This window comes from Capricornis sumatraensis, chromosome 22 (genome assembly GCF_032405125.1).
Source record: "Capricornis sumatraensis isolate serow.1 chromosome 22, serow.2, whole genome shotgun sequence".
Lineage (NCBI taxonomy): Eukaryota > Metazoa > Chordata > Mammalia > Artiodactyla > Bovidae > Capricornis > Capricornis sumatraensis.
In genome coordinates this window covers 32,671,905-32,684,559 of record NC_091090.1, presented here as the reverse complement: position 1 = coordinate 32,684,559, position 12,655 = coordinate 32,671,905, and the positions used below count along the sequence as shown (strand labels likewise).

General features: G+C 44.2%; 1 protein-coding gene across 1 annotated transcript; it reads left to right on the top strand.

Annotated features, from left to right (window-relative positions):
* Positions 1-339: 339 nt before the first annotated feature.
* LOC138069804 (olfactory receptor 10C1-like) lies at positions 340-1,278 on the top strand. Its single transcript, XM_068961150.1, has one exon. It carries the CDS (start codon positions 340-342, stop codon positions 1,276-1,278), a length of 939 nt encoding a protein of 312 aa, XP_068817251.1.
* The last annotated feature ends 11,377 nt before the right edge of the window (positions 1,279-12,655 follow it).

Here is a 12,655-nt window from a genome sequence, read left to right as displayed (position 1 = left end):
TGGATTCAAGGCTGTGCTGCCTCAAAGGCCATGAAAGCCTAAAAGACAGAAGTTCCAATGCTTTGCTCAGATACAAGAAGAGGTCATCTTTTTTAAAATTTCAAATTTTGAAACAAGGTTTATTTATTTTTAGTTGTTGGCCAGACTCTGTGTCACGTGAGATCTTAGTTCCCCTACCAGGCATGGAACCCGCATCCCCTGCACTGGAAGGAGGAGTCTTAACCATCTGACCGACAGAGAAGTCCCAGCAAGACTCCATCTTTGCCCACCTCACGATTTCATAATTGCAACTTTCCCTCACCATTTCTTTCGTCCTTCATCACAAGGGATTTGCGCAGGATGCCTACGAACACCTCCGTGGTGACCGAATTCATTCTTGTCGGCTTCTCCCGCCTGACCAGCCTCCAGGGCTTACTCTTCTCCTTCTTTCTCACCGTCTACCTGCTCACCGTGGCTGGCAACCTCCTCATCGTGGCGCTGGTCTCCGCTGACGCTGCCCTCCGGACCCCCATGTACTTCTTCCTTCGAAACCTCTCAACCCTGGAGATCGGCTACACGTCTGTCACGGTCCCCCTGCTGCTTCACCACCTCCTCACCGGTCAGCGCCGCATCCCTCGCTCTGGTTGTGCTCTCCAGATGTTCTTCTTTCTCCTTTTTGGTGCCACAGAGTGTTGCCTCCTGGCAGCCATGGCCTATGACCACTATGCCGCCATATGCCAACCCCTTCGCTACCCACTGCTGCTGAGCCAACGGACGTGCCTGTGTCTAGCTGGGTCAGCGTGGGCCTGTGGGGCACTGGTGGGCCTGGGCCACACCTCCTTTGTCTTCTCCTTGCCCTTCTGTGGCCCCAAGGCCATCCCACACTTCCTCTGTGAGATCCAGGCTGTCCTGCAGCTGGTATGCGGGAACACCTCTCTCAACGAACTACAGATTATCCTGGCCGCTGCTCTCCTCATCCTCTGTCCCTTTGGCCTCATCCTGGGTTCCTATGGGCGTATCCTGGCTACGATCTTCCAGATCCCGTCTGCTGCTGGCCGCCTCAAAGCCTTCTCCACCTGCTCCTCCCACCTGGTGGTGGTGTCCCTTTTCTATGGCACCGCCATCTTTATCTACATCCGGCCTAAGGCCAGCTATGATCCCGCCAGTGACCCTCTTGTCTCCCTCTTCTATGCTGTAGTCACCCCCATCCTCAATCCCATCATCTACAGCCTCCGGAACGCTGATGTCAAGGCTGCCCTAAAGAGAACCATCAAGAAAATGGGGCCAGCAGAGATTTGACAAAAGATTGCTGGTGATGACCCCCATTCCCAGTCAGCTCCAAATCACCAAAGATCAAAGGGAGAGGAGGCGTGGTTCTTGGAAGAGGGCAGCTTGTCAAGAAGAAAATGTTACCTTAAAGAACTACTGGAATCAAACCCCTCCTCCGACTTCAGCAACCCACGCATGCACACGCCGGCAAACACTATTCTGCCTTCTCCTAAGAAACAGGAAATATTTAGGATGGAGGATTAACTTTACAAGCAGACAAGCTGATAATTGGGAAAACGTTACAAATTGTCATCCTCACCAATGAAGGTAATAAAATTTCCAACCAGAGTAATGATCCATGAAGTTATTTGACATTTGTACATTTTAAGTACATTTATTCTGAGTGGTCCTGCTGGTTAGTACTTAGCACACATAATTATACCTAAGCAAATCCATCACCAGGTAGACAGAAAAGCCCTTAAGAAGTGAGAGCAATGAAAAAAGTTTCAATAAAGGTAAGTTCTTATGAGAATCGGGCTTCCCTGGTGGCTCAGATGATAAAGAATCCGTCTGCAATGCAGAAGACCTGGGTTCCATTCCTGGGTTGGGATGATCACCTGGAGAAGGGAATAGCTACCCACTCCGGGAGTAGTTAAGAGAATAGATTATAATGTCTGTAACTCAAGGCCATAATTTTTCCAGGTGATGACCTGTGTGATAACAGGAGAACTATATCATCACTCTGAGCCTTAATCTATTTATCCATAAAATTTGCATAATAATAGAGTATTTCTTTGGGCTTGTTGAGGATTTATAGACTTGTTAAATAGCCAAGTTCAATGTCTCACACAAAATAGTGTCTCCATAAATGGTTTTATTAGAGAGCCAGACAGATCTGTCCAGAGGATAATATCCATTGCATATTGGGCACCTTTGCTGGGAGAGACAAGGCTCTTCTTGGAGTGTCAGTGACCTCCTGCACCAAGATTCAAAGGAGTGGAGGAAGAGACTCCACACCCATCACAGACATAAAGACAACCAGGCCACTATAGAGCAGATATAATGGGAAAGTACAGAAGAGTCAGAGACACACAGAACAAAAAATATAAGATGAGCTGAGACCATCAGAAACCATGTCTCGAGGGCAAATATTCAGTCACTATTAAAAATCTAATCCATACTCGTTTTCTTATATGCAATACTGTATTCAGTTTTGCAAGCATTTACTGAAGGCCTTCCACACGCCCACTGCTCTGCTTGGCACTGTGGTGAATACCAGAGAAATACAGGGTGGTGATTTTGCCCAGATGGTGCTTGCTAGCTGGTTGAGGAAATAATGCTCACTCCCATGAATCTGGGCCTCCCTGGCGGCTCAGTTGATAAAGAATCCACCTGCAATGTGGGAGACCTGGGTTCAATCCCTGGGTTGGGAAGATCCCTTGAAAAAGGAAAAGGCTACCCACTCCAGTATTCTGGCCTGGAGAATTCCATAGTATAGTCCATGGGGTTGCAAAGAGTTGGACATGCTGTTGGACACACACACACACGCATGCACGCACACTTGTGAAACCATTCCCACATGCATGACATGAAAGAATTCAAGCCCTTCAAAAGTTTTCTCATGTCCTGTTTCAATTTTTCCCTTCTACCCCTCCACACATTGCTCATTCCCAAGCAACCTTCTGTGGCTATAGATTATTTTGCCTTTTCTAGAGTTTTATATAAATGGAATTACAAAGTATGTACTCTTTTATGACTTCTTTCATTCAGCACAATTAACTTGAAAGTCATCTATGTTGTGTGAATCAACAGCTCATTTCTTTTTATTGCTGTGTCATTCCATTATACAAACATACAATAAAATATTTATCCATTAACCTATTGGTGGAAATTTGGTTGTTTTCAGTTATTACAAATAAAGCTGCTCTGAACACTATGTACAAGTCTTTGCTTTTATTTCTCGTCAGTTAATATTTAGGTGTGGAATAGCTGGATCATACAGAAAGTGTTTAACTTTTTAAGAAACTAATTAATCACTTTGCCTTGCTTACATGACAACTAGTAAACTTAAAGCCAAATTTGTAAGCCATCTCCAGGTACATTCCCTCACAGTACCCTTTTTAATATTCACCTGATATCTGACATCACCTTAGTTTTTCTATTCTGCCATTTTCTTTGTTCAGTCTACCTCATCCTTACTTTGTGGATAATATGTAAGGCTTGGTAAAGTTTTTCTAGAACAAGATCTAGGGTCATGAGCATAGAAAAGACAGCAGAGAGGAGGGCTGAAAGGAAAAGGGCTGACTCAAATGAGCTCTATGTCAGGTTCAAGCTCCACTATTCCATGTCAATTTCCCTGAGGACTTTCTGCTTCTTGTGGCTAATTCTTGGATAAAGAACCAAAAAGAAGATCTGGTAAATGCTCCCTCCCCACCGTTGCTACCAAGGCATCTTTAACTACATTGCGTATGTGTGTTAGTCACTCAGTTGTGTCCAACTCTCTGCAACTCCATGGCTCCTCACCAGGATCCTCTGTCCATGGTTCTTCAGGCAAGAATACTGGAGTGGGTAGTCATTACCTTCTCTGGGGGATCTTCTGACCCAGGGATCGAATCTGGGTCTCCTGCATTGCAGGTGGACTCTTTAACCATCTGAGCCACCAGGGAAGCTTGAATCTTGTCCAATACAAGCTGTCCCCTTGGTCGCCATGCCAAATACCACTCAAAATAGACAGCAAGTTTTCTAAATTCTGAACTATGACCCCAGATATAAGAGAATTCACATTTCTGTTTATTCACGTGGAGATTTCTAGCAGAGAGCAGACAAGCATATGTTCATTCGGAAAGAAGGAAAAGATACAGGGAGGAGCCAGTTATCAGAGAGATCTCAGGGTGGCCGATGTCCACCTTCACCCAAGGTTAAGGAATCTACTGACAAATCCGAATCTGCTCCCCAAATCCAATGTGGATTCTGCCCCATCTTTCTGATGGATGCTCATCATATCTGGGAGCTGTATCTAGGCAGCCAGTATCTCACCAAGAAAATGTCATCTGAGGTTATTGTCTCACACAGGCCATAGCCCTGTGTCTGGATGAGATCTCCCAAAGAGGGAAGTCTCATCAGCATCTATAGTATTATTAGGAGGCAGTCCCAACATCGTGGTGGATTTGCACCAGACACATGCACTAAAAACAGTAACACAACTGCCTGACAAGCACACTGAAGCACACTTTTAAAGGCTCATAAAAGCCCTTCCCTTTGAATCACAGGCAATTTTTACTTCAGGAATTTTCATTCACAGGTTAATGTAGAGTTCTAAGAGCAAGACACTTCAGAACATGAAACTTAGACATATAGAGAGGCCAAACAAAAACAAAGGGTCTGGGAACTTCCCTTGTGGTCCAGTGGTTAAGACTCTGTACTTCCACTGCAAGCAGGTACAGATTCCATTCCTGGCCAGGGAACTAAGATTCCGCATGTCCCCCAGCCAAAATGTTAAGTAAATAAAATAAAAGGAAGAGTCTGAAAAGGTGGCCAAGTCCGAGTCTGTCCATGTCCCAGTGTGCCCTGGTCAACCGTAGGGCTTCTCCTGGGTAAGCCAGTCTTCATCTGGACTCTCTCATTTCCTGACACTTCTCTGAGCTTTTCGAACTAATGAGACAACAGACAAGTTTATAACGCGCCCTCTTGTGGTCAGGGACTGGTACAGATTACAATCTCCATCTCTTCAATACAGACTGTACAGACTGGAACACTTTGATTACCTTTGGTTTGGATTTGGGTGGGAACGTGCAGTGATGGAGCTGAGGGCTCTATACTACTGCCTTTTCACTAAACTAGGATAGAGGTTCTTAAAATGCAGTCTCCTAACCAGCAGGAACGACATAGAAATGTAAAATTCTCAGGGGCCTCCCCAGACCTACTGAATCAGGAATTCTGTGGGTAAAATCCAGCTTAAAGACTAAAATTAGTATCCTAGACCTTAGCTCAAGGGGTACTTGCTACAGTATTTCAGGATCGGGTCTTGCTCTCCAGAATTCTGGAGATGATGCAGTTCTCCATTATGACCACAGGGTGGCATACCAATCCTGACATCCTGAAATTCAGTTGCTCAGTCCGACTCTGCCAAAGACAGAGTCCCCATGGAAGGCAGCACATCAGGCTTCTGTCTTCCACTATTTGCCGGAGTTTGTTCAACTCATGTCCATTAAGTCGATGATGCCATCCAACCATCTCACCCTCTGTCATCCCCTTCTCCTGCCTTCAATCTTTCCAGCATCAGGGTCTTTTCCAATGAGTTGGCTCTTCGCATCAGGTGGCCAAAGTATCGGGAGTTTCAGCTTCAGCATCAGTCCTTCCAATGAATATTTAGGATTGATTTCCTTTAGGATTCACTGGTTTGATCTCTTTCCACTCCAAGGGACTTTCAAGAGTCTTCTCCAGCACCACAGTTCAAAGGCATCAATTCTTCAGCGCTGAGTATTTTTTATTGCCCAGTTTTCACTTCGGTACATGACTACCAAAAAACCATAGCTTTGACTATGTGGACCTTTGTTGGCAAAGTACTCTCTCTGATTTTTAATATGCTGTCTAGGTTGGTCATGGAGAAGGTAATGGCACCCCACTCCAGTACTCTTGCCTGGAAAATCCCATGGATGGAGGAGCCTGGTGGGCTGCAGTTCATGGGGTCGCCGAGAGTTGGACAAGACTCAGTGACTTCACTTTCACTTTTCACTTTCATGCATTGGAGAAGGAAATGGCAACCCACTCCACTGTTCTTGCCTGGAGAATCCCAGGGATGGCAGAGCCTGGTGAGCTGCCGTCTATGGGATCGCACAGAGTCAGACACGACTGAAGTGACTTAGCAGCAGCAGATTGGTCATAGCTTTTCTTCCAAGGAGCAAGTGTCTTTTAATTTCATGACTGCAGCCACTGTCTGTAGTGATTTGAAGCCCAAGAAAATAGTCTGTCACTGTTTCCATTGTTTCCCCATCTATTTGCCATGAAGTGATGGGACCGGATGCCATGATCTTCTTTTTTTGAATGTTGAGTTTTAAGCCAGCTTTTTCACTCTCCTCCTTCACCTTCATCAAAAGGTTCTTTAATTCCTCTTCCCTTTCTGCCATTAGGGTGGTGTCATCTGCCTATCTGAGGTGATTGATGTTTCTCCCAGCAATACTGATTCCAGCTTGTGCTTCATCCAGTCCAGCATTTCCCATGATGTGCTCTGCATATAAGTTAAATAAGCAGGGTGACAATATACAGTCTTGACGTACTCCTTTCCCATTTTGAACCAGTCCATTGTTTTATGTGCAGTTCTAACAGTTGCTTCTTGACCTGCATACAGGTTTCACATGAGGCAGATAAGGTGGTCTAGTGTTCCAATCACTTTAAGAATTTTCCACAGTTTGTTGTGATCCATACAGCCAAAGGCTTTGTCATAGTCAATGAGGCACAGGCAGATTTTTCTGGAATTTTTTTGCTTTTTCTATGATACAGTGGATGTTGACAATTTGATCTCTGGTTCCTCTGCCTTTTCTAAATCCAGCTTGTACTTCTGGAAGTTCTTGCCTCACATACTGTTGAAGTCTAACTTGAAGGATTTTGAGCATGACCTTCCTAGGATGTGAAATGAGTACAATTGTGTGGTAATTAGAATATTCTTAGGCATTGCCTTTCTTTGGGATTGGAATGAAAACACCTTTTCCAGTCCAGTGGCCACTACGGAGTTTTCTAAATTTGCTGGCACATTGAGTGCAGCACTTTCATAGCATCATCTTTTAGGATTTGAAATAGCTCAGCTGGATTCCATCTCCTCCATTAGCTTTATTCATGCTGATGCTTCCTAAGGCCCATTTGACTATGCACTCCAGGATGTCTGGCTCTAGGTGAGTGATCACACCATTGTGGTTATCTGGGTCATGAAGATCTTTTTTGTATAGTTCTTCTGTGTATTGTTGCCATCTCTTCTTAAAATCTTCTGCTTCTGTTAGGTCCATACCATTTCTGTCCTTTATTGTGCCTAGCAGGAGGGCCGAGAGGAGCTACTCCATGTTTAAGGTCAGGAGGGGTGGTGGTGAGGAGATACCCCTCGTCCAAGCAAGGTAAGAAGCAGCAGCTGTGCTTTGCTGGAGCAGCCGTGAAGAGATACCCTAGGTCCAAGGTAAGAGAAACCCAAGTAAGACAGTAGGTGTTGCAAGAGGGCATCAGAGGGCAGACACACTGAAACCATACTCACAGAAAACTACCAATCTGATCACACGGACCACAGCCTTGTCTAACTCAATGAAACTAAGCCATGCCCTGTGGGGCCACTCAAGACGGGCGGGTCATGGTGAAGAGGTCTGACAGAATGTGGTCCACTGGAGAAGGGAATAACAAACCACTTCAGTATTCTTGCCTTGAGAAACCCATGAACAGTATGAAAAGGCAAAATGTTAGGATACTGAAAGAGGAACTCCCCACATCAGTAGGTGCCCAACACACTACTGGAGATCAGTGGAGAAATAACTCCAGAAAGAATGAAGGGATGGAGCCAAAGCAAAAACAATACCCAGCTGTGGATGTGACTGCTGATAAAAGCAAGGTCCAATGCTGTAAAGAGCAAAATTGCATAGGAACCTGCAATGTTAGGTCCATGAATCAAGGCAAATTGGAAGTGGTCAAACAGGAGATGGCAAGAGTGAACATCAACATTCTAGTAATCAGTGAACTAAAATGGATTGAAATGGGTGAATTTAACTCAGATGACCATTATATCTACTACTGCAGGCAGGAATCCCTTAGAAGAAATGGAGTAGCCATCATGGTCAACAAGAGAGTCCAAAATGCAGTACTTGGATGCAATCTCAAAAATGACAGAATGATCTCTGTTCATTTCCAAGGCAAACAATTCAGTATCACAGTAATCCAAGCCTATGCCTGAAACAGTAACATGAAGAAGCTGAAGCTGAATGGCTCTATGAAGACCTATGAGACGTTTTAGAACTAACACCCAGAAAAGATGTCCTTTTCATTATAGGGGACTGGAATGCAAAAGTAGGAAGTCAAGAAACACCTGGAGTAACAGGCAAATTTGGCCTTGGAATATGGAATGAAGCAGGACAAAGGCTAATAGAGTTTTGCCAAGAGAACTACTGGTCATAGCAAACACCCTCTTCCAACAACACAAGAGAATACTCTAAACATGGACATCACCAAATGGTCAACACCGAAATCAGATTGATTATATTCTTTGCAGCCAAAGATGGAGAAGCTCTCTACAGTCAGCAAGAACAAGACCGGGAGCTGACTGTGGCTCAGATCATGAACTCCTTATTGCCAAATTCAGACTTAAATTGAAGAAAGTAGGGGAAACCACTTGACCATTCAAGTATGACCTAAATCAAATCCCTTATGATTATACAGTGGAAGTGACAAATAGATTCAAGGGACTAGATCTGATAGATAGAGTGCCTGATGAACTATGGAATGAAGTTCGTGACCTTGTACAGGAGACAGGGATCAAGACCATCCCCATGGAAAAGAAATGCAAAAAAGCAAAATGGCTGTCTGAGGAGGCCTTACAAATAGCTATGAAAAGAAGAGGAGTGAAAAGCAAAGGAGAAAAGGAAAGATATAAGCATCTGAATGCAGAGTTCCAAAGAAAAGCAAGGAGAAATAAGGAAGCCTTCTTCAGCAATCAATGCAAAGAAATAGAGGAAAACAATAGAATGGGAAAGACTAGAGATCTCTTCAAGAAAATTAGAGATACCAAGGGAATATTTCATGCAAAGATGGGCTTGATAAAGGACAGAAATGGTATGGACTTAACAGAAGCAGAAGATATCAAGAAGAGGTGGCAAAAATACACAGAAGAACTGTACAAAAAAGATCTTCACGACCAAGATAAGTACAATGGTGTGATCACTCACCTAGAGCCAGACATCCTAGAATGTGAAGTCAAGTGGGCCTTAGGAAGCATCACTATGAACAAAGCTAGTGGAGGGGATGGAATTCCAGTAGAGCTGTTTCAAATCCTGAAAGAAGATGCTGTGACAGTGTTGCACTCAATATGCCATCAAGTTTGGAAAACTCAGCAGTGGCCACAGGACTGGAAAAGGTCCGTTTTCATTCCAATCCCAAAGAAAGGCAATGCCAAAGAATGCTCAAACTACCGCACAATTGCACTCATCTCACACACTAGTAAAGTAATGCTCAAAATTCTCCAAGCCAAGCTTCAGCAATACATGAACCATGAACTTCCAGATGTTCAAGCTGGTTTTAGAAAAGGCAGAGGAGCCAGAGGTCAAATTGCCAACATCCGCTGGATCATGGAAAAAGCAAGAGAGTTCCACAAAAACATCTATTTCTGCTTTATTGACTATGCCAAAGCCTTTGACTGTGTGGATCACAATAAACTGTGGAAAATTCTGAGAGAGATGGGAATACCCGACCACCTGACCTGCCTCTTGAGAAATCTGTATGCAGGTCAGGAAGCAACAGTTAGAACTGGACGTAGAAAAACAGACTGGTTCCAAATAGGAAAAGGAGTACGTCAAGGCTGTATATTGTCACTCTGCTTATTTAACTTATATGCAGAGTACATCATGAGAAACGCTGGACTGGAAGAAACACAAGCTGGAATCCAGATTGCTGGGAGAAATATCAATCACCTCAGATATGCAGATGACACCACCCTTATGGCAGAAAGTGAAGAGGAACTAAAAAGCCTCTTGATGAAAGTGAAAGACGAGAGCGAAAAAGTTGGCTTAAAGCTCAACATTCAGAAAATGAAGATCATGGCATCTGGTCCCATCACTTCATGGGAAATAGATGGGGAAACAGAGGAAACAGTGTCAGACTTTATTTTTTGGGGCTCCAAAATCACTGCAGATGGTAACTGCAGCCATGAAATTAAAAAACGCTTACTCCTTGGAAAGAAAGTTATGACCAACCTAGATAGTATATTCAAAAGCAGAGACATTTCTTTGCCAACAAAGGTCCGTCTAGTCAAGGCTATGGTTTTTCCTGTGGTCATGTATGGATGTGAGAGTTGGACTGTGAAGAAAGCTGAGTGCCGAAGAATTGATGCTTTTGAAATGTAGTGTTGGAGAAGACTCTTGAGAGTCCCTTGGACTGCAAGGAGATCCAACCAGTCCATTCTGAAGGAGATCAGTCCTGGGTGTTCATTGGAAGGACTGATGCTAAAGCTGAAACTCCAGTACTTTGGCCACCTCATGCAAAGTGTTGATTCATTGGAAAAGACTCTGATGCTGGGAAGGATTAGGGGCAGGAGAAGAAGGGGACGACAGAGAATGAGATGGCTGGATGGCATCATCGACTTGATGGACATGAGTTTGAGTGAACTCCGGGAGTTGGTGATGGACAAGGAGGCCTGGCGTGCTGCGATTCATGGGGTGGCAAAGAGTGGGACACAACTGAGTGACTGAACTGAACTTGCATGCAATGTTCCCTTGGTATCTCTACTTTTTTTGAAGAGAGCTCTAGTCTTTCCCATTCTATTGTTTTCCTCTATTTCTTTGCATCTCTCCTTGCTATTCTTTGGAACTGCTGATATTTTGACCTAAAGTGTATAGTATGCAATGACATAGGGAAAGGCCTCTGCCCAGAACTTGATAGGCTCCAGGAAAGTTCAGAAAAATTAGAAAGTCACAATGAAAGTATTTTTAAACCAGTTGCCAAGAATGCACAGGAAACTGGGGCTAGTCAAATAATTCATCTAGAAAGAGAAGTGCTGGCTTCCACCAACCACAAGCTTAAAAATAATTTTTTTCCAGCAAAAAAACAGCTGATTGAAGGGAAAAGTCAGTGCACAGGGAAACATACAGGAATTACCAACCTCCAGGATGTGCATCCAGTAGAATTTGGTGATAACTTTCAGCTCCATAAAGTCTGATTTTCAGTTAGAGGACTGAGCAAAGAATGGTATTGCTACCCTCACCATATCACCTCTGACACCTCTTCAACCAGAAAACATCAAGTGTTGAGAGGAAACCAGGCCGCTAACTTTCCACCACCATCTCCCCTGTGTTTGACTTCTACCCCCTGTTTTGAGTTCTGTGGAAACAAAAAATGTTGCTTGTTTGGCCTTTTTAATTGCTAGTCACACAGATTCCCACCACATCCTGCCCTAATGCAACACTTAGGCAGGAAGCTGCCCCAGTAAAGCAGAGTACAGTTCTAAAGAAAACAACACAATCCCGTAACACCAAAATTCAGAACTCTGAAAACCGAAGATTTGGGTGAGGGAGGAGGAGCAAGTGCACCATGGGGTGGTACAAATGAGGATACGGGCTGCAGGGCTCAGGTCATTTAGCAGGTGAAATTATTTCAGGGGACCTCTTCAAAAGGGGGCCACCTGTTCCTCCCTCTTTATCTTCTACCATGAGACAGACCAGGGGCTCCAACAAGTGAGAGTAAAAACCTTAGAAAATAAGATGATGTAAGTTAGATGAGAAAATTCTACAGACAGATTTAACCTGAGCACATACCACCTGCCCCATACCTTCTGCTCCAGGATCATTCCCTGAGGACCCAGGGATTAGCTGTGTGATGCTCTCTAGGATTTCTTATACTTCTGGGATAGGGGCAGGGAAGAAACTGAAGAGGCAGGAAGGACTGAGGCCTGCTTAGAAACCCTACTTAGTAACAACCAACCCCAGAGATTTGCCTGAAGGCCACTCAGTTCAGTTTAGTTAGTCATGTCCGACTCTTTGCAACCCCATGGACTGCAGCACGCCAGTCTTCCCTGTCCATCACCAACTCCCAGAGCCTACTCAAACTCATGTCCATCAAGTCAGTGATGCCATCCAACCATCTCATCCTCTGTCATTCCATTTTCCTCCCGCCTTCAATCTTTCCCAGCATCAGGGTCTTTTCCAATGAGTCAGTTCTTCACAACAGGTGGCCAAAGTATTGGAGTTTCAGCTTCAGCATCAGGCCTTCCAATGAATATTTAGTACTGATTTCCTTTAGGATGGACTAGTTGGATCCCCTTCAGTCTAAGAGACTTTCAAGAATCTTCTCCAACACCACAGTTCAAAAGCATCAATTCTTCAGCGCTCAGCTTTCTTTATAGTTCAACTCTCACATCCATACATGACTACTGGAAAAACTATAGCTTTGACTAGATGGACCTTTGTTGGCAAAGTAATGTCTCTGCTTTTAAATATGCTGTCTAGGTTGGTCATAGCTTTTCTTCTAAGGAGCAAGTGTCTTTTAATTTCATGGGTGCAGTCATCATCTGCAGTGATTTTTGAGCCCCCAAAAAGCAAACTCTCTCATTGTTTCCATTGTTTTCTCATCGATCTGCCATGAAGTTGAAGGAGGAAACAGAACAGGCTCTATCTTGAAAACAGGACTCCATCTTGGGCTGGACTGTGGACTTTGAGCTATATACTCAGTA

Coding starts and splice junctions, on each gene's coding strand:
- LOC138069804 (XM_068961150.1), top strand. CDS start 340: ATGCCTACGAACACCTCCGTGGTGACCGAATTCATTCTTGTCGGCTTC.